Below are 22,591 nucleotides of genomic sequence, written 5' to 3'. Positions count from 1 at the left end.
CGGGAAGGAGGGGTTTAGCCCCCTGTAGATCTTTTGAGTTTATATAGACAAGCTTTGCTAGAAGCAGGATGTTGTTCCCCTGCTTTACCTGTGGCAGGTTGGGGTACAGCTGTCTTGCGTCAGGGCTGACTGCAGCTGTCATATGTTGTCCTACTACTGTTTTATGGAGAGCGCAAATTATTCTGAGATTTGCTGTAGCTGTGTTAATCTAGAGACATAGGCAGACAAAACTCTTGGGGCAGAAGCAACTGGATGGGTATATCGTATAAGTATATAGGCAACCCCCGCTTAATGCTATTTCGCTATAACACTCATATTCAGTTGATACCTGCTTCCACTTAGCGCTCATCAAGTTTCATTATAACGCTCCCAGTCCCCATCTTGGATCACCAGATCCTTTCGATTTCACTTAACACATGGTTTTTCACAAACTAATTAAGAAAGCAAGTGGGGGTTGCCTACAGATAGGTATAGATACGTCTATTTTTTGCCATTACCTAGCTAGCATAATAAAAGAGATCTAGTAAGATCTAATGAATGTTAGTCTAATAAAAGGTACCTAACTAAATCGAGTATCTAATAAATATTAGACGAATAAAAGACCTCTAATAAAATCGAGTATCTAATCTGTCTACTAAGAGGTCTCTCCCCAAGAGGGTGGAGTAGAGCTTGCACGGGCTGTTCTTGGAAAGGGCTGGTGCTGCCCAAGGCAGGGATTGGCAGGCTGACCCAGCCCTGATTTCTCGGCACGGCCGCCCCGGGGAAACGGGACAGAGACGCAGCCCACGGGGCAAAGAGCACACATGCTTTGCCTACAGCACAGGGGACCGGGTCACGTGAGCGACTCCGTCCCGGTCACTGACCGCGTCAGTATGACACAAGCCGTGACTAAATACAGCCCGCGCTGACGTCAGCAGACGGCGGCTCTTCCACCCGTCGCCCCCGGGGAGCGACGCCCGCGGCCAATGGGCGCGTCGGGGGGCGGGGCTGCGGCGCGGGGTGGGCGGGGCGTGGCGGCGGCTGCGCGCTGGCGGCGATGGCCGGGACGTCAGCAGCAGGATGGCTGTAGCTGTGGCTGGAGCTGCGGCGGCGGCAGCGGCAGCGGCAGCAGCGGGCGGCGGGGCGGCCCCGGGGGCCGTGGCAGGAGCGGGGCGGGGGGGCGCGTAAGATGGCGGCGCTGCGGGAGGGGGGCCGGTACGGCGTGTCCTGCGGGGGAGCCGCGCAGGGCAACATCACGGTGCTGCACGTCAAGCTGACCGAGACCGCCGTCCGCGCGCTGGAGAGCTACCAGGGCAGCAAGGTCAGCGCCTCTCCCGTCCCGCCCCGTCCCGTGGCCCTGCTGCCCGGGAGTCGTGTTGTCGGGGTGGGGCAGGACCCCTCGTGCTTTTTGGGGGGCCGGGGGAGGGGTCTCATCTCTCCGCCGTGCCCCTCAATGGGGCTTTCCAGGGTGGACCCCAGTGCGGGCAGTGGCTCCTGCCTGCCTGCGCAGTCTGCCCGGGGAAGCTGGAGCCCTGGGGGCAGTGCAGAGTGGCTGCTGTGTCCCAGGCAGGGGGATTGGGCTGTGCTGAGCTCCTGGCTTTATGGCAAGATCCTCACCTGCCTCCTGCCTCCGTCTCTCCCCTCCCCCCCCTTACTCTTTCTACTTGCTCACATTGATTGTAGCGGGGCAAGGGGCTGGCACAGTTTCTTTTTGCCCTGGGCAGCGCAGGACCCAGGGACGGAAAGGCGCTGATGGAGCGTTTCTTTTTCTGCCTGTGCTCTCCCCGGTGCCAGCAGGCTTGGATCCAAAAGGCTGAGCGCGCTTCTCATCACGCTTCCCAGCTGTGGACCGGGAGCTCAGAGTGGTCGCGCGGAGCCTGGGCAGAGCTGCGCAGCTGCCTGGCTGCAAGGATAACCGGCTGCCTGCTCTTTGGATTGGATGGGTGCCTGAATCTAGCCACCCTCTCCCCTTGGCAACCCCTTTCCGACTAAGGGCTGACTCAGGGACGGGTTTCCCAAATTGCTCCTTTCCTTGTAACTAATAGCTGCTTCTCCTTCCTGCATAATAAGCAGGTTAGTCTAAACCAGAGTGTGGGAGCATGCTCCTCTGTCTCCACCGACATGCTGGCATTTTTGGTTTGTTCCAACATGTTTGGCAGCTTGCTCCTGTGTTGCACTCTTGCCATTTAGCAGTGTCGAGCCAGCCCTGGTCTGAGTGCTGCATAATGATACCCTGCTTTGACTTCTTTCCCCTTTCAAACTAGCCTAGCTATGACTTACCGCTGCCAGCTCTAGGGGAATTCAGACTTCAATTTGCAGCTTCGATGAAACTGTGGCTGTAAAATTGCCTTTATCACAGAGCAGGTCTCGGTGGGGTTTCCTTTCTTTCAGGTGGGGAGGTACTGTTAGGTTACGCTGATCTTTACAGCTTTAATCTAAGCCTCGGTCAATTCTCCCCTTCCCCCTTTGGTTCTTATGTATTATTCACAGCAATAAGAGCTCAGACGCCGGAGGCAGCCCCTGAGAGCCCTGTCTGGGCGAGTTAGAGCTGTCACTCATACTCTATAGACATTTAAAGGGACAGCTGTCTTTGTGCACCAGAGGATTAAAGAAAATGACTTGTAGGTCTTAAATGGAAAATTTAGGAATACTTATAAGCTTTATCTAGTGTCCACCAGTCAGTAAAGTTATGGCAGCTTTTTGTTATCTCTGTGACAAAATTGAGCATTTGGGTTATCTGTAGAAAGAGTTCATAAGCTTCCCCTCCTCCCCCTTTGAAAGTCACAGCAGGTTAAGTAACTATATACATTGGCTGTAGAAGCCACTAGGAATGCCAAAAAATGGTTGAAAGCAAATGAATAAAATGCATATAACAATAGGACTTAAGTCGCTGATTTAAGATTTTGTTGATTATTTAATCTTCAGCGTTATGCAAAGTCAAAACCTTTAATGCATCAAATCTAATTAAAGGTGCTAATCATTCTCAGTGTACTTTCTTGTGGTGGCAAAGGAAATAAGTTTACTTACTGTTAATATAACATAGCTAATATAGTTTTTCTGATTGAGTATTTGATTTTTTTTAAAGGAAATATTTCACACATCAAGAATTTCAGATAATTCTAACTTTGGTGTACATTAATATTTTGATTTGGGATTTAATTCTAAAAGGTAAGTTTTACATTTTTCACCGTCAAAAATGTGGTGTCTATAATGTTGTAACATGAAACTGGACACCTTTGCATATTAGAGCAAATGACAACTTGGAAATTATGCTGACTGCAGTAGAACTTTCTTCACTGCAGGTAAATAAATACATTTTGGGTCAGGTTTAATTGCCTTTGATCATATAAAACAATTATAACTCATATAATTATATAACGATTATATCTTTTTACAGTCAAAATAATGGTTTTTTTACATTTCTGTCTTGTCCGAGAACATTATGAATAAACTATATTTAATGTCACTGCAGAAAACTCAATGTCCTATAGATCACAGAAAAATAATCAAATAAAAAAAGAAGCAGTCCTTTTAAAGCCATTAAAATACATGCCAATTTTTTTTCTTAATGTGTGTGAATAGAATGATTGCGCTATGGAAACTGACTCCTTAGCTGCAGACTCAGCCTGATACAGCAGCAGTTGGCATGAGAGGGGGATGGAATCTGTCCTCTTCTGAACAGATGGCAAGTTAGAAAACTACAAAGCTGTTATATAAACTAATCAATTTGAATAAACAAACTTCAGGTTGGTTAAGCCACTGAAACTTGTCCTTGTGAAAAAAAATGACTAGTTTTTAAGTGATTAAATTAAACTAAAACCTCATAGCAACTCTGGTTCTTTCCCCCTCCCTCTCTTTATCCATGTCAGTTGTAGCTGACAACCTTTCTCATTATATAATTATTTTGGAAATGCTTTTTTAGTATTTGATTAGAGTATCTACAGATTTCTTGGTTGGAGAGGGGGAACTATTCTCCATAATTTAACATCTAAATAGTCCTAATTATTTTCTGCAATTCACACATTATTGTGATGACTGGGGAAGGAAGAGTTCTCACTCTGGCAGCTGCTATCATCTTAGCTAGCAATTTTTTCTTCACTTTAACAGGTTTAGGACTTTAGGAATGCACTCTTTGAAATAGATAAATTATTTTTAATAGAAAAATGTGCATTTTATAGAAATAAGAGACAAATAAATAATCTGTTCTGTCTCTAAATTAATACAAAATATTAAAGGTTTTCTTAGAGAGTTGTGACAGGAGAAGGTAGGGCCAAAAATAATCTTCGAAAGCCCTATTGAACTCCTCAGGATAGGAGGTGCCACCTTATCAGGCCCTAAGCATATGCTTAGTTGCTTAACATTCCAATTTAAATGGCTCACATAAAAAAGTGTGTTGTCCTAGCTGTGATGGTCCAGGAAATGTAGGGAAGAGGTTTTTTGTTTGTTTTTTGGATTGTTGGATTGATTTATGCCATCTTTTTAGTGGACCGACTGTATCATTGGGAGAGATGTTGGACAGATTTGGGGGCACAGAGCACCCTTCTTCAGCAATTCAAGTTCTCCACATGTAGAAAAACCTGAAAAGAAGGGTGTTTTGTGCCCAAAAGCTTGTCCAGTATCTCTCCCAAGTATAGTAAGCCTGACAAATATTTTTTTTTAAAAAACTTTTGTGCTTCACATGCAAAAGGCAGAAATATTTGCTCCATATTATTACAGCTGCTAAGCCAAAGGCCTGCCTTGCTTGCACAATTAATGATTTCTTAATGCAAGGATGTAGAAGACATCTACTGTGTTTAAAAAACAAAAAAAACACCAAAGAGGTCATAGTTTCAAAAGCTGAGTATATCATCTTAATTTATGTTGCGACAAATCCCAGTCTTTCTCTTACCATTAGAGGTCCTGTCAATGCATCTTGATTGGGATAAAAAAGGTAGGAGGCAGTATCAGAAACACATCCCTCAGAGGTCCTAGAATTGATGGACAGGTGCACTTTTTAGCATGCTTATTAACTCAGAAAGACCTACTGTGCATCAGCTGTCTGGAAATAACCTTGTACTGGTGGTAGTAAAACTGTAACTCCAGCATTGGTAATAGCAGTTGGAGCATTACTGTAGATAGTGTTAGGGCATTTTTTACTACTGTTTATGTAGACAATTCTAATATAAAAAAGAGCTTAGTCAATCTGTTTGTCTGTCTGTAACACTCTTGGAGCACTCTGGTTATTGAAACAACCAATCAAAGTGGTCCAAAAGCGTTATGGACAGGAGGTGGCGGCAGGCTCCCTCCTGGCCCTGTTCCTCGGAGGCGGTGGCACAGGGTGCTGGTGGAGGGAGATGGCAGGGCAAGCTTTCCATCTCCCCCCCCGCCCCCTCCTTGCTCCTGGAAAATGGTAGTAGCATGGGGTAGTGGGGTTGGGGTTAGCAAGCTTTCCTCCCTGCCCCCCCCCCCCCCCGGCCTGGCCAGGGGAATTCACTAGTGCTCCATAATGTAGCATTCTTGACAAGTAGTTGGTAGTGCTACATAATGTAGCTTTATGTAGGCATGGGGTTAGGTGACATGACAATAAAAGTGCTTGAACGCTGTTCACACTTGTATTCCATCGATGGGGGGAGCTGAACTGTTACAGGATTTCTACGTTTAGTGAAGATTTGGGTAATCTTTGCTTACCTTGTAAAGGCACCAGGAATATTGCAGATTATTCTGGGAGTTTTTTAAAGGCAAATCAGTGAATAAGAATATCCCTACCTTTAGAAAGAAAGGATGCATTAGAATGCATTCCTTTAGAAAGGAAGGATGCAAGAATGATGCATTGTGGAATCATTTGTTTTAAACTGATTATATAAATAGGGGCTTTCTACTTGGTGAAAACTTATTTGACCCCAATAAGGAAAAAGACTCATTGCTCTTACCTATTGATAAAAGCTGAAGGCAGATGATCTGGGAGAGGTCAGGTAATGAGAGGACATAGCAGGAATGGAATCCAAGATTTGTGAATATTTGTTGTACACTAGTGTAAGCAAATATCTATGAAATATACTGGCAAAGTAATGTAAGTCTCGTCCCCCTCTGGGCTAGTTTGCATAGAGAAGGGCAATCTACTACTTCTACCGTTCGCTTTCTTAGCTGGAGAGAATGGTATGAAGTGTGGATCTAAAGGTTCCAGCACTGCTGATTAAAAAAGTATTGCTTTGCCTTATGAAGGACTCTTGTTTTCAGTTTTAAACATCTAGGAAGTTAAACACAAAGGTTAGAAATCCAGCACTCAGAAGTTTGGAAAATCACAATTTTAGTGCACATAACAGTGTTTTGGGGGTTTTTTTATAACTAGGTCCTATACATTTCCCTTGCCCCTTCCTTCCTTCTCCCCTGCCCCACACTGCACCCCTGCATCTGTGACTCTGCAGGATGGACAGTGCTCTTGGGATGAGTTATGTATGTGAAGGAGACTGCTTGTATGATTGCTGTATTGTTTGTTGCAGATGTTGGGAGATATATAGAGACTGAGACATGGGACCGTAGGAAGAGTTGTTATGGCAGTTGAATGCTGTCCTTGAAAATGGGATTCTTTCTACCCATACCTATGCCAGCATTCCTTTGTTATGTTAGTCAGGTCATTTAAACCATACATTTTACAAGTGACCTCTGATTGTGTGTTCATTGTCTGGGGGCTAATCTGCAGAAATGCTGAGGACTTGGTTACAGCTGAAGTCAGAAGCAGCTGTGGTTGAATGCAAAGTACTGTATAATGTTAATGACTGAAAATTTTGTTCTTAAATTGGGCGTAAGCAGATATCTTGTATTTTAATTTTTCTGTGCTTGAGTTCCACAGCTGTAGAGTAGGGATAAAACCAATCATCTTCCTGCAGTGTTTTTGAAGGTAACATCATTGTTGTTTATGTAGCAGCCAGATACAGTGGCGATGAGTACCAGGGAAAAAAGCCTATGAGGAAATTACTTTTGCCTTCAGAGTAGGATGCATATTATGCATGGGGTCACATACTGAACACAGGAAAAAAAATACAGTTTTGAATAGCAGATAATTTTATAAGCACTACTCAAAAAGTGCTATAAATGACACTTTTTGGTCCTGTGGAAATAATATGGCTGTAATTACAAGCCAGTATCATCATTCGGACCTTTCCTGATTTCTGAGAGTGAATTTAAGGGGTAGCGATGTTCTCTCTCTCTTTTTTTTTTTTTTACATAGTTTGTGGATTACTTCATTATGGTTACACTGAGTTTATGCAATTTAAATGGATAATTGAAAAAAACCTAGTACACTGCTTTTTTTAATCAGGTTTTTTGATGCGTTACTTGACTGGATAGATCACTAGAAAATGTATGCTTGGAAGTAACTAGTTAACAGAGATGAGATCTGGATAACTTTATGGACTTTTTCAGCTTCCATAGTCCTCTGACCTTTGTCTTGCTCTAGTCTTCTCCTGTGAGACCAGTTATGTGTGTATCAAAGTATGTAAGATTTTCATTATGCACATAACTTCAAATGTGCTAATTATCAACTCTTCTTTGTTCAGTCTATTGAGCTGACTTACTTGAAAATTGTTGGTAGATAATTAGCCTTATTCACAAGGGTGGTAGCTGGGATCTGAGTTATTTATATAGTGCCATATTGTGTAGAGCTTGAGACTTAAAAGGAGGCTGTCTCTCTGCCTAAACAATGAATAGCAAACCCAGAGGAATATAAGCATGGTGGTCTTGTATCCCCAAAGCTAGCAGCTAAATAATAGTGCAGAGTAACTCCACTAAGGCATTTGTTATATTTATATATTTTTATATTTATATAATAATATAAATGTTTATATATATTATATATTTATAGACCTATTAGTAAAAAATGAATATTTAGATACAAAATGAAACTTAGGGTTCAACCTTAGGTAAAATTTGCCTAAATGTGTGTTTGATGCAGAAGGTGAGCTATATCAGTGGTGATGTAGCATTGCTCCAAATACAATCCACTGAACAGCTTAGGTCTTTCTACCAGTGTGGTAGTGTCTCCCCCAAGCATTATTCTGAAGCCATTTCTATACTGCAAGTTTACATGCTGGCAGCACTTTCTTCCAGTGTTCCTTGTGTGCCCTTGTGTGGACCAGATATAGACCAAAATAACAGAGGCTACATGATACCAAAAAAGCTAGGCTAATTAGCAGTGTTAAGAATCATTGCCAGTTAGCCTACCTTTAGCACTGTTCTAGTATACTGCTTTCAGTACAGGCAATTAATTGACCATGCAGAGCCACTTGGCTTGTTTCCTGGGATTGCTGCTGGGCTCTGTAATCTTGCAGTCCAAGCATGCCCTGAATTATTTCTCCAGCCATCTTCCTGCATTCACACCCACAGAACTTTCTCTATTCCTATACCTTCCCTTCCCTCCCACTCCGTTCGTTTTGCAGTTGGTCAGTTGCATTTACTGCAGAGGACATGCAGCTTCTCTGCATGATCACAGAAGCTGCTTGAACTCTGTGCTCTGCAGCACCCCTGCCAAATAAAGCTTGCCCCCTACTGTCAGTCTTTGGACTTCAGGTTGCTGTTCAGAAGCTGAACTTGGGTCATTTGTTAATGCATTATGATACAAAAGAGATCAAAAAGTTATGGGGCCATAATCAGAATTTGACATTAGCCTTAGGTAAAACATTGCAGTGCAAAATTACTTTCATTTTGTATGAAGAAAAAAAGCAGCTCTATCAGAAGTGCTGTCCTTCAAATAATGTAATGGTCCATTTAGCCATTGTTGGTTACTGTTCTGCTAGAAACTTAAGGATCCTATATGGCAGTCTCTCAAACTGAAATGGATAATCCTGGTGCCTCAGCCAGCATTCTTTCTCTGAATTGAAAACTGGCTTGTGTCAAATGCTCTGAGCTATTCTAAGAGCATAATGGCTACTGCATTAGCCTACACAATTGCTGCATTACAATGTCTGACTCAGTGCTTTGTGAAGCAGTCTGAGACACAAAACTCTTTGCAAAGAATATCAAACTAAATTTTACATCAGAAGACCAACACTGAACTTTTATATAGGGCTTCTTACCTGGGAACTACTCTCAGAGAATGCTACGGATTGCTTCCGTCTGCTCAGCCAAGAATGCTTCCTTACATTTTCTATGTTTTATTAACAAATGCGAACCCTGTGCCCATTTTTCTAAAAACACCTGAGTTCTGATAGATTGGTTGGATTTGGCTACTCTGATTAAGGTGGGGGCAGTAACTTGCAATATCTTGTCCGATATCTACCAAAATGCAAATACTTAGAGTCCACATCTGTCACTTTTCCCTGTATGCACATCCCCAAATAAGACAATACACATTGTTTTTGGGAAGGCAGAATTAAGAGATTTCCCCCCCACACACAGTTTTGACTGCATGGACCAGGGAGAGGGCCTAATCTTCAGTTTATTCACCTTCCCTTTCCGGTTCAGGGAAAGCTAGTTTTAACCTTTCACAACTGAATTGTCTGCTTTTGCCTGAGCAGGACAAAGAAGAGTGTGAATTGGTCCCTGCTCCAATTGTGATGTGAAAGGGTTAAAATGATAGCAGCTGCTGAAGACTGGACTCTGCCCCTCTCTCCAAGCTTGTGTGAGAGAAGGAAAAAAAGCATCAGCCATCTTAGAGTCTACAATCTTCTGTTGGTCAAAAAATCAGTTTCTCCACTTTAAGTCCAATTTTGGCAGACTAATTCTTGGGGGAAATATGCATGTGGTATGCTATATTGTAGTAAAAGAATCTCTTGCAGTATGTTAGGATTTTATCCTACCTGTAGTTAATGAGTGCTGTAGAAATCTTAAGATAGGTAGCTTTAACCTTGATGCAGCTAGTCAAAGTAAATGCCCCATTTCCCTCCACAAGCTGGAAGTTGATGTTTCTAGTCAGTGTTTAAAAACTACCTCTGTCTCATCACTTCTGGAATCTCGGAGCGTATCACTTGTGGTACTTCCATGTAAAAATGTGCCTACCTTCACAGTAAAGGCATGATAAAATACTCTTTAACACCAGTTGATGGGTTGTGTTAAGGACTAGGTTCTTGCTCGGTGTCTAACATGTCCTGATAAGGTGTGGTGTGGAACTGCTTTGTTTGTACAAGCATTTCATCCCAAGTTAAAAACCTTTATTTTTCCCTCCACTTTTGAAGATAAGACTTTTTTGCATTGGTTTTGCTCATGTTTTTGAGGGTTTAAGAAAGAAGCTCAGGGTATTTTAGGTGTTTGCAGGAGATACCTAAATACCACTTGGCAAAACAAATTTCTTAAGTTCTCATGATACTGTTAAATGGAAAATAAAAATCTTGACCTTTGAAGCTTCATATGGTGCTGAATAGTGTCTTAATAAACATTTATGTATGCAAAGTACTGCTTGGTACAAATAATTATCTATGAAGGAGAAAATTATGGATAACTAAACTTGAAGCATGGTATAAACAGATCTTCTGGTTTTTTTGTATCAGTCTACATTTCTTTATTGCCCTTTATTTCAAAGTAGGTCAAAAAGAAGCTAGATGAAGCAACCAGAATGTTAGGAATATGGCTCATTTTTTCTGCTTACCATTTTGGTTGTTGTTACTGGACTTCTCAGATGTTGCTAGGTTTAATTTTTCAGGCTAGAGTTGTTATGCTGAATTTACATTGTGTGTTTTGTTTTTTTGGGTTTTTTAAATACAGCATAGTGGAAAGGTTAGTTTACTATGAACGTGACAAAATGTAAGTTGCTTTATTGACTTCAAGGTTTTTTTTCTTGTTTTGTTTTGTTACCAGCTTTCACAAATAATGAGTGATATGATTCTAGCCACTGCCCTAGGAATGCTTTACCTGAAATACAGGGAAGCAATAGCTTTTTGTGATTCTGAGCTGATTCACAAAGAGTGGTCAGAGTGGTCTCCATTTTGCAAAGGTGAAGCAGTCCCTGATGTAGCTTGGCTGACTAAGAACTGAAAGCCCAAACGTGGTACATACATTGAAGGACTTTCAGTTAGACATACTGGTGACAGGAAACAGAGCAGTGGAAGTGGTTAGATTTGGGATAGTATCCTGAGAGTCCAACAGTGTGGCAGTCTTGGGGGGTGACTGTCAAGAAGTGATGTTTCAAAAAATTGCATGATTGGGTGAGGATACGGAGGGCAGATTAGGAGAGGTCAGAAAATGTTAGTCAGAAAGCTAGGTTGGTGGGAAATACGACGGGTGTCTTGAAGGGTTATGCAATCATCCAAGTAACCATTTTAACTGCATAGTTCAAGACGATAAAATACTTATCTAAAACTTGGGTACGCTGAAAGAATGTTAAGGTTGCAACGTTGATTTAAATTGGGAGATTTGAGAATTAACATTGCAAATTGACCTTAGTTTGCCCCCTAAAATATATACACAAGGAAACCAGTGTTTCATTACACAGTCCCTTACTATATTTTTTTTTTTACGTGACCCCTGCCTCTTTCAGTGTGGATGATGTTTATTACCACATTTATTTGCATACCACACAGTCTTCTACCCCACCCCCCAAAAGAAATAGACATCTGAAATGTGTATGCGTGTTTTAAGCAAGGAAGCTGATTTCCATGCCAGAATGGAAATGCAGTCAGCATTCAGGCATGACTGGAACTTCTATTTCTCATTCTGCCTTCCTAAAACAAAGGTGTATGTCCTATATGAGGTATATTATATGTAGAAAAATATGGTAAATGAGAGGTGACTCATTTCTTTTAAGCCTAATCATTCAGTGTATTGCTCTAGCCTTATGCCGTACAGCAGGGGTTCCCAACCTTTTTATGCTGAGAACCAGCAAGAAGCGTACCGGAAATGACTATAGACCAGCAGTGGCTGGCATACTGCATGCAGGGAGCCAACCTTTTTTTTTATACTGTGTATGAAAAAGGGTTGTCTGCCAGTCCACAGTCTGCCGATCACTTCCAGTCCACAGTCTGCCGGTCCACAATCACTTCCAGTCTGCAGTAGCCAACCCTTCGCAGCCCAGTACTCAGCCATGGTCTGGGGGTTGGGAAACCCTGCCCTCCAAAGCCTCCAGATCTGGTATTGCAGGGGCCAGCTACCCTGTAGCTTGCAAAGATATTTGATCTGGCACAGAGACACAGGGTGTCAGTGGTATTTGGTGGCCAAGGTTTGTGCAGCAGTCACTTTTCCATGCTAGCATGGTAAGAAGCACAGCAGTTTCCCATACCACTGCAGGGAAAGACAGTGGCAGAGGCTGGGTCTTAGCACCTCCCTTTTTGCCTCTGACCCAAAGTTAGTCAATATGGCCTATAGGTAAAAAAAAAAAAAAAAAAGGTTGCAGACTGTTGCTGTATTAAATACAAACCTAAGTTCTTCATGGGCTTTTAGGTTACCTTTTTAGTGACAAATTTACTTTCTTTACAACCCCACATCTCCTGTTACAGATAGAATATCAGAAAAGTAGAGGTGGAAGGGACCTCAGAAGGTTGTCTAATCCAGTCCCATGCTCAAAGCATTCATTCATTTCAGTCAAATGTGTCCTGCCTACTTTTAACTTTCAAAGGTGAAGATTCTGCAACCTTTCTGGATAATTTGTTGATCACCCTTATAGTGAGAGAGTTCTTCCTAATATCAAACCTAAATTTCCTTTGTTCAAATTTAAGACTTACTCCTTCAGCTACCACAGAAGATAGTCTATGACCATCTTGTTTATAACCACTCTTCAAGTATATGAAGATTTGTGAAATCTTCCCTTAGTCTTCTCCACACTGAGAGCTGGGATGCATTTAGTCAAAGATATTCACTAGTTTGATGTACAAAAATGTAAACAACTGCATGAGAGGGCTTTCTTTCTTTCTCCTTCCCAAAGGAGTTCAGTATTTTATAACACACACAGTCATGGCTCCCATTTTCTTGATTTACAGTTGTGAGCGATCAGCACTTGTTCTGTAAATCAGGGCTCCAATCTTGAGGAGGGCACCCAAGATATAATAATTTACAAGTAGTGACCATGTGTTAAAAGGTTATATGAATTGACCATTATCACATGGGAATTCTGGCAGAGCTGAAAAGAGAATTATGTTTTCTAGAGTAGACTCCATCTTTTTAAGCAGGTGTCATGTCACACTCGCTGTACTTTTTCTAACTTTTGCATACAAGGCAGTGCTCTACAGTTAATGGCATCTTTTGTGACACAGCTCCCATGAGTTTTCTGGAAACTGTTTGTCCTGTGCATTGAATGAGGTAGGGATGCTCTGTGATCATGGAAGGATAACTGTATCCTAATATATTAAATATGAGAATGGTAAATTAAGGTGCCATCTGCATCTCCTAATTTACTTGTGTTGATTTTGGAACCTGAGTGTTTTTTTAAGAGGGCTTTTTGTTCTTTGATTTAAATTTGCAAGTAAAAAAAAACAACAAAAAAACCCAAACCTGCCCCACCTTGCACAGCACGCTAATAGTGCTATACTACATGAGTTAACAAGGTGCAGGGAGGGGAATGGCAGACAAAGTGGGTTCTGTGGATATTTTCTTATAAAAGAGAAGTATTTGGCTTAGGAACCCTGATTTCAATTCTGTTTTGGGCAGAGACATAATTTCTAGTAGATCTGTATCCATGTGCCAAGTCGCATTACTGTGGTGCATAGGCAACTTGTAAGGGAGACACTGGGGGGACATATGTCCCCCTTTCCTCCCCCCCTCCCAAGATATGCTGATGCCGGGTTACTGCAGGCAGTCACCACTCATCCCCCTCTTGTCACTGCTGCTGTTGTCTGTACGCAGTTGCCACTCATCAGCACCGCTGTAGATACCTGCAGGCAGTCGCTGCTCACCTCCCCCCCCTCAGCCCTCCCCCACCACCGCTGATGCTGATGCCTGCAGGTAGTCATCACTGATGCTGCCACCTACAAATGGTGCCCGCCCCCCCCAGTTTTGGGAGGCACCAGTTGTTCATGCTGTGGTGTCTAATATTTCACTTTATTCCTGTTCCTATCTACTCTCCCACTCCACTTTCAAGTCTTATTCAGTCTTGCTTCCTAAGTTAATGTTCCTCTCTACCCTCTAGTCTTTCCAGCCTATACATACTCCTTCTGTCCACCTTCTTCCTCGCCTTCAAGTTGGATTCTGTGCTGCCTTACATGGGGACATGTAGGCCCTTTTCAGACATTACATTCATGGGTTAAAAGTGAGTGTGTTGCAACTTTCTTTCCAATATGCCAGATGTTCAGGCAAGTTATCCTGTGGCAGAAATGGCAAACCAGCCACAAAGGTGTTCCACATTTAACATGCATCTTAGTTTAATTTGACCATATGACATGTTAAAATCCTGATGCTGACTGCATGCCTTACTAAATGTCCCTACATGCAGGGAACCCATCAGCATCCCCCCACATGTGGGAACATCTAATTCCCAGCTTCCACATGCTCCATGCAGGCTGTGGATTGAGCAGCTCCTGAGTCCACAGCCTGCATACAGCCCCCTGCACATACTATTTCAAGGTGCATGGTGCAGGGGGCTGCACCATGCACCTTGAAATGGCATAGATTGGGGAAATTTCCTGTGCTGTGCATATAAAATTGGGTGATGGAATGTATGCTGTCTAGTTGGCCCACTGCAGTTAAGGTGTCATCTGCATGATGAAATTGTTAGAGTTTAGGGGAATTTAGAATAAATCTCACTGATCATGGGCATGCTCAGTGGATTTCAGAAGATTAAAATATACAATTTCTGGTCAGTCTGACTTCAGGGTATCTGCCCTGACAACCAGAAGTGCATATTGTAGAGCAGGGGTGGGCAAAATATGGCCCATGGGCCGAATTTGGCCCCCAAGGAATTTTGTCCAGCCTACGGCGAGTCCCTCAGCCCCACCTAGTCCAGCTGCTGCGGGCAGCTTGGTCCATTGCGCATGTCAGAATCGGCTTCAGGGGCTGCCAGCTTCAGCCACCACCCTTGGTTCTGGTCCTGCTGACTGGTAACCCCATCCCATCCATCCCACACCCACTGCCGATGGTGCTGGGCAGGTGGGCAGCATCTCCACAGAGACCAGCCCAGGACTCTCTCGGGCAAGCTGGGTGGATGAGATGGGGCTGCAGGCAGGTGAGGATTGATGTCTGGGGGCAGGATGGGTGAGCAGGGCCAGGGCTGAGAAAATGGCTTGATAACAGTACAGGGCTGTGCCAGGAGTGGATTGTGACTCTGCCTCAGGCCTCTGCCCTGCCCTGTCATCACCCCATGATCCTGGCCCTGGCTCCACCCCTACCCACTCATCATGTTCCTGGTTGCTGTTCCCTGCCCAGCCTCAGGCCCATCCCATCCGCCTCACCAAGTGCACCCTGCCCACCGGGGGTCCTGGACCAGTCCCCATGGACACCCTTGCCCACTCTTTCCAGCACCCCTAAACCAGTCTATTAGTAAGGAGTTTTGAGGAGCTTTTGCAGGCCCTGGGTGGGAGAGAGTGTTGACCCAGCCTGCAACAGCACACCCAAACTCTCTAAGTGGCCCTCCAGCCCAGATAATTGCCCACCTCTGCTGTAGAGCTGAGAGATCCTAAAGCTTTCTGTGAAATGGTTGTTAGAGTTCAGTAGAGGGCAAACAATGTTTCTTTGTGTCCGCCTTCCCCCTGCCCCCCCCACTCATCCCCCGCCTGACAATTTGTAGGAAAAGGCTGAAGTGCTATATCAGAAACTTTTCAAGCAAATTTAACTGCTAATATACTTGGTATGAAAAACTTCACCCTGAATGATTGAAATTTAACAATATTATAAGCAGCTGAAAAAGGAGTTTATATTGTAAAAAGTTGGATAACCTGAACTAGAGGGATTATATCAGCTGTACAGTAAATACTGTTTATCTTATAGTCATACAGTCTATATAACTTGAGGATTATTTTACTTTCTGTGTTGAAGTTAACTAAAATCCATCCGATCAAAAACAAGCTTTTTTCCATGATTTTAGCCCATCTGGCTTAAGTTTTTTGATCTTTAGATCGGCGATAATGCTATAGAATGTTGAGCATGTCTGGTCTGCATTGCTATGCTTTGTCTCTTCCCATGAAATGCTCAAACTTCAGTTTCTGTAACTAAGTATTAAATTGAACATTTCAGTACATATTTGAGGTTTGGGAGGGTTTTTTTGCTGCTTGAAGCATGTGCAGGAGAGGCTACCTTTTTGTAGCAGCTTTACAGTAAAAAGTTTGTTGTATTTGGGTAAATCACAAAAGATCACAACAGATCAATTCATATAGGTATAAGGCTTTTTTACAGAAAAGTTTAACAAAGGTAGTTATTAGAGGTGCACCAATACATTGGTCCAATATCAGATCAGCACCGATCTAAAGAAAATTGGCCGTATCAGAAATTGGCCTGATGTGGTCAATAATTTGGCCAATAAATGCCTGTGTATGCATGCGTGTATGCAGCCACAGCACAGCACAGCACATTGGCAACGAGGAGCATAGCTCAGCAGCATGGAGAGCGGCATGCAGCTAGTAAATCTCTTGTGATGGAAGGGAAGGGGGTGAGAGGGAAGGTTAACGCCCCCCTGTGGTGAGGAAGGGAGTGGGGCAGGGGCTAGGGCAGGTGCTGCCTGGTGAGGCAGGGTGCGGCACAGAGTTGTGGCTCATCTGGGAGCTGCGGGGGCAGAGTATGTGCCCCCCAGATCTGCACAGGGTGGGGCAGGCAGGTTGCAGCTGTGGGCTGGAGCCGGGACTGTGGTGGGCTCTTCTCAGCGGGGACTGGGTTCAGGGCAGGCAGTGGCAGTGCTGGTAGGGGGCTACAGGTGGGGATGCAACCACCCCAAATTGTTGTAGCCCCCCCAATTCCCCCCTCCCAGCACCACCTGCCCAGCGCAGCCCCAACTCAAACTCTGTCTCTGCCCATGCACCAGGATGAGCCAGGGCTGCACTGGGTGGGCAGCAGTGCTGGGAGGGGGATTATGGGGGGACAGCAGCAACATTTGGGGTGGCTGCAGCTCCTCCCTGCAGCCTCTACCCAGCACCACCGCAGTCCGCCCAGAGCCTGGTGTAGCCCTGGCTCCAGCCTGCAGCTGCAGCCCACCCATCCCACCTCACGCAGATCGGGGGGCACATGCCCCTCCCTGTGCCCTCCCAGCATGCACGCAGCAGCGGGAGCCACACCCCCATAACAAGCCACAGCTCCACCCTGTAACTCACCCTGCCCCGGCTGGGCAGCATCTGTCCCAGCCCCAATCCCTCCCTCACTGTAGGGGGCATTGATCTACGCCCCCCACCACGCCGCTTCCCTCCCCACTCTCCATCCACCACAACAGACTTACCAGCTGGACGCACCTGTATTGATAATCAGATTGGTATTGACTGATATGCCTCCTTAAAAATTGGCTGTTGGACCCCAAATTCTCTATTGGTGCACCCCTAGTAGTTATTTTGTTTAATTTTCCTGTTACAGTTTTGTTGCTTAAAAATAATCCCACAGTATAGGCCATTTAAAGTAAAGTACCATTAAATGGTTTAACAGAATTAAATTTTCTGAATTGGTGTTAATAATTGTATGCTTCCATAGCATACCTTCTTCCTAACAGAGGGTTTTTTGTCTTATAACAGTCCTCTGATGCTATTAAAAGACAAAAATTACATTTCTTTAATCTTTCTATGAAAACTCTCTTTACAGTCCCAAGAATGCTCTATTTTTCTTTCCCATTTTTTATCCAGGTTTGCTGTGGTCTATTTAAGTAGCGACCTATTAAACATTCTTAAGCCTAAGGATTTAACATGGCTTTTGAAATTAATTATTTTATGGCGTTACTCTTAATTCCATGTTAATACTATTTAAACTAAGGAACAAATTCTAGTTTCACAAATGAATATTTTCCTTCCTCTACTCCTGGTCTCCCGAATTGTTTTTGTTTCTAACTACTGTACTGTTTTCATGATAAGTCTTTGTGCCAAGTATTTTTTTTATTTGCTTGGGAGTCCCTTGATGATTTCAACTAATGTATTCCTAGTAGTTTGTTGTAAATAGTATATATCAATTAATGAAAGGATGAAAGATTGTTCTTCCTTTTATGTTGAGTCGTTGCCTCTCATCATACTTCTGTGTTCAAGAACAGGTAGATTCTGTAGTCAGGGCTGTCCTTGGAGAGGGGTGGCAAATGGGGCCAACTGCCCCGGCCCCATGCTTTGAGGGTCCCCATGGACAGTGCCATACAGGCCCCGCCGCCACCACCGGCTTTTGCTGGTGGTCACCGCCACCACCCCCTCCTATCACTGCCACCACCAGCTTCTGTGGGCAGTCACCACCCCTCCCCCTCACTGCCGCCATCAGCTTCTGTGGGCAGTTGCCACTCCTTTCCCCTCCCCCCCAACTGCTGATGCTGCCGCTGGCTTCTGCAGGCAGTTGCCATCCCCACCCCCTGGCCCCGCACAGACTGATATGCTCGCACACCCCTAGGGACAGCTCTGTCTGTAGTTCACTTGTTCTGATTAGTTTTATCCCTTGAATACTGAATTGTTGACTGTGATATGCAGTACAGTTACCTTTGCTCTGCATGTTACCCTGATCTCATAGGGAGGAACAGAGACTTAATACCTCCAAAAATCTGCTTGTATTCTTCTCTCTGGACTCATTACATTACTAAAATTGGACCCTAAATCTTTCAAATTACATAGTTTGAAATTATGCTAATAGTGTTTTTGTCATTTATTATTATTTTTATTTATTATACTTGGATTGAAATAAGCACAAGTTTAGTTATATTTTACTATAAATACTTCAGCTCATTTAAAGTTTGAGGTCTATGAAGTATAACGTCTGTCTCTGTATGAACTATAGGTACTTTGTACTGAGCCTTTATTACGAGGTTCAAGTTTTCATTTTTATTAATAAACTTTATTTGCATATCGGGATTGAAATTCAAGGTTACATTTAATGTGTATATAATCAGAAAACTGATATTATATAGTTTTTTAGCATATAATTGCTAGTAAAAGCGAGACAGCTCAAATGTCTGTTCAGGGTATCCTGTAATGACAAATACATTTCAGGTTGATAGTACAGTAGTCTTTTATAATACATTTGATAATAGTTTTTCACAGCGTTTTTAATTTTATTTTATAGGAACTTATTTCTTCCCGACCTTCAATTCAGTTTCAAGGGCTCCAAGGGGTAAGTACTTTTGTGTTTTTTAAATTGTCAGGAAAAATGAGTGTGTAGGGTTTGTTTTATTTTAATACATTAAAAATATTAACATTTTAACGTTAAGTTTGCTTCTTTTCTAGAAGCATTCATGATCATATATGCTGTAATCTGAGCTGTCCCCAGCTTTGCTGCCTAATGTGTACCCATGAGTGTAATAGTTTCTAGTGAAAAAGAATCAATTACCTTAGATTCAGTCCCTTTTCTTTGAGTAACTCAAGGTACCTGGCTTGTGATGCCTCTTCACTTCTCTCCTTCATATTTGGATTTGAACTTATATTGTAAACCATCCGTTTTACCAGTAGTTAAGTGAGTGCAGAAGAAATCACAAATACAGTTTACTTGAGACATCAAAGGAAGATAAATTTCCTTTAGAACTTTAGACCATGGGGTTCATAAATAACTGGTCCACCCAAAGATTCAAAAATCCTTTTTGGGAATGAAAGTGTTCGTTCGCATGTTCTCACCTCAGCCCCTCACCAGCAGGGTCTGGAAGGGAGCCTGCAAAAGGATTCTTCTTTGAATCCATAAACTAAATGGAGGTTGGAGAAGCAATCTTCATGAGTGAAATAGTTTAGGTTTAGCATTATATGTATCTTCCTTTTATAAGGAGGAAGTTAAAGCTTCGTCTAAGCATACATTTTGCCACCATAAATGACAGCTAGGACTTTTGAAAAATCACATGCCTCAGTTGACACAGCTATACTGATTAAATGCAAAACCTAAGGTAGACATTTTTTTTTACCAAAAAAAAAAATCTTTTTGCCAGTGTAATGTATTCTTCAAGGAAACATTACCGTCTGCTGGCAAAAGAACTTCCTTGCCAGTATAAGCCATGCTCCTACTGAGGCATTTGCCTCAGAAAATGCATCTAAATGTGGATTAGTAACCAACTTGTATCATAATGTAACAGGTCAGCTTTTAAAAGGACGAGTACAATGGGGAGACAAACATTTTTATCATTATGTTGTTAAAAATAAAACTCAGTGTATTGTAGGATTCATAGTAGAGTTACACTGATCACTGCTTGCAGTTTTTAAACTCTGATAAAAATTGACTTTTTTTTCTCCCTAAGTTCCACACCCTAAATCCTCTGTTTCTGTTTTTGCAGAAGTTATGTGACTATTGTTTACTTGTCTTTGTGCACCCCTGAGACTTGTTCCTCATTAACTGCTGCGAAATACTAGTTGGGGAGGTCTGTTACTAAATTAGTGATAAACTACTACCAATACAAGTCTATATATTTATCATGGCACTTCAGGTATTAAAAATTTGCCTTTCTAAAGTTTTCTAAAACGTATAATTTATAAATGTCTGTCAGATAAGTTTTTACTTCACTGAAAAGATCAGGACAGTATTTTTGGTGCCCTCTTTCTCTTTCTCCTGTGACATACAGTATGCTAGAGAAAAAGCAGTACTTTTATAATCTGTTACTGAAACTCCCAAGAGTCATGTCACTAAACTTCTAGTGTTACACCCCTAAGGTCTTGTTTTCCACATACAAGAGCAGTGTATGTTTTGAGCAAATTTTAAAACATTTTATATAAACTATTTTATTTTGTTTCTTCCCCTCCACCTCCCCCCCCCCAGTTAACTCCTCTTTTTGGAATGAGTATAATTTGTGCTGCTATTGTTCAAGAGGATGCTTGCATTTTTGGTGTTACTGCTGAAACTACAGAGTGTTTAAAAAATTTCTGCTTATTATTTCAAATGTATCTTTTGGGAAGAAAGTTTCCAAAAGTTACCACTTATACTACCTTTTAGAAGAGAATTTGCATTGTTCATCTCTGTCAAATCACCTTTAAAGTCAGCAGAAGCTTTGATTGCTTTGTACTTGGAATACTTCTGAAGACCAACTAATATACTTCTACAGCATATGTTTGTAATCTTTAAATTTTGTGTGTATTACATATCAACATTCTTACCATGCCTAGGCATTGTATAGCTGCAGAATGGATGAATTCAATGGTTAGATTTTATTTCCAATGCAGTGGTACCTGTAGTGGACAAAGCTAACACCTAAAGCAGTTTAAAGAATGTAGCTCATCTGTGGCCTAATGTGTTTATTTTAAAGGGGTAGGGAGACAAAAAAGCTTGAATTTGTCTCAAGAAGAAACCCTTTTGTTGACTTTTTCAGATCTCAGTAATTTCTTAATGAGTATTTTGTTACTACTTATGACTTGAAAGTTTCCTTTATCTGATGAATCGAGTTTTATTTTCCTTAAAGTTGTTACATGCAGACAGTCTTGAATACATGGTATTCTGGTACTAGTGTGCATTTAGTGACAAAATACAAGTTCTTTTTAAAAAATATTACAGAAATCTGCTCACTGTTCTCTCAGATTAGCAGATGTAGACACTACACAACATTACACTGTAAAACATCACCTGTTTTACAGATGGACCCCTATGTACTATGACACGTGAGGAATAAATCCTGTGGCAAATTCCCATGACTTCTTCAATGATTTGGCATTGAAGTCTATAGCTTCATGAATTCCATTGCTTTTCAGAAGTTTAAAAAAGTACTCATTTCAGCAAAATTCCTGTGCTGTTCAAGCTACTACAAAATTTGCAGTTAAACAAGACAAAACTGGTACATTTAAGGTAAAAATTAGGAAACGTTTTTAGAATTTGCTCATATTTCAGCCTCCTGTTTGCTAAAAGCAGACATGTCGACTTCCCCTACTTTGTAGCTATTATAAAGGATTTGGGGGAAAAAGATCAATGATTCAGGATGGTCTAAAGCTGCAGTGAATGTAAGAAGGGAAAGGTTGATTCTTTGGGATGAGAGCCAAAAGCAGGATGAACATAATATGTACCTTCTAGCTAAATGCTAAGGCAGATGACATCTGTTTTGACATCTAGCAGGAATATGCCCACTGCCTCTAAAAGGATTTCAAGTCTTTCAGCATCTGTTTGTCAGCTAGTGCTCTTCCTATTTTTAGTTGACAGAAATTATTTTGTTAACTATGCTGTTCTTAAGATTTTAAGTCATTTTGTGTTAATGTGGTTGGTCTTTGCTTCTGTAAAGTGATGCAAAGGACAGAGATTTAATATCATAAGAAAAATCTTATTTAAAGTTATTTCTAGTGTGTATAAGACTCTAGAAATTAATTCCAGATGAATTAGTAATTGGTTTATCCATATTCTGGCAGGTGAAGTGAGTCTTTATTTTGTATTTAGCCCCACTAGCTGGAAATCTTACATATTTTTTTAATATAAAATGTCTACAGTCACCCAGATGCCATAGCAATGACTGTCTTGAGCATTTCTAAGGGTAGTGTCCTATAAAAACGGCCACATATGTCACAAGTTAACTGTTTTCTAAAGTAGCTTAGGTGTCACACCAATAACTTGCCAGTGAAAGGGATGTAGACTAATTCACTATATATAAATGCAAAATGTAGTAAGTACTTAATACACTTTATAGATACTGTAATATGGACTTGATAGTAATCTGAAAAACTATGCAAGAAAA

General features: G+C 42.1%; 1 protein-coding gene across 2 annotated transcripts in view; it reads left to right on the top strand.

The window, feature by feature from the left end:
* The first annotated feature begins 1,065 nt into the window (after positions 1-1,065).
* The window catches only part of ELL2 (elongation factor for RNA polymerase II 2), a 65,051-nt gene continuing 43,525 nt past the window's right edge, over positions 1,066-22,591 (top strand). The window contains exons 1-2 of one of the 2 annotated variants that reach the window (XM_090038304.1): positions 1,066-1,300; positions 19,033-19,080. In XM_090038304.1, the coding sequence (XP_089894430.1) occupies positions 1,169-1,300; positions 19,033-19,080 (180 nt within the window). In that variant the 5' untranslated portion in view covers positions 1,066-1,168. The remainder of the gene's footprint in view (positions 1,301-19,032; positions 19,081-22,591) is intronic. The other variant, XM_090038303.1, reaches the window with a different exon arrangement.

The sequence above is a fragment of the Crocodylus siamensis genome, chromosome 3 (genome assembly GCF_052110815.1).
Source record: "Crocodylus siamensis isolate JL-2025a chromosome 3, ASM5211081v1, whole genome shotgun sequence".
Classification (NCBI taxonomy): domain Eukaryota; kingdom Metazoa; phylum Chordata; order Crocodylia; family Crocodylidae; genus Crocodylus; species Crocodylus siamensis.
This window is presented reverse-complemented; position numbering and strand designations above follow the sequence as displayed.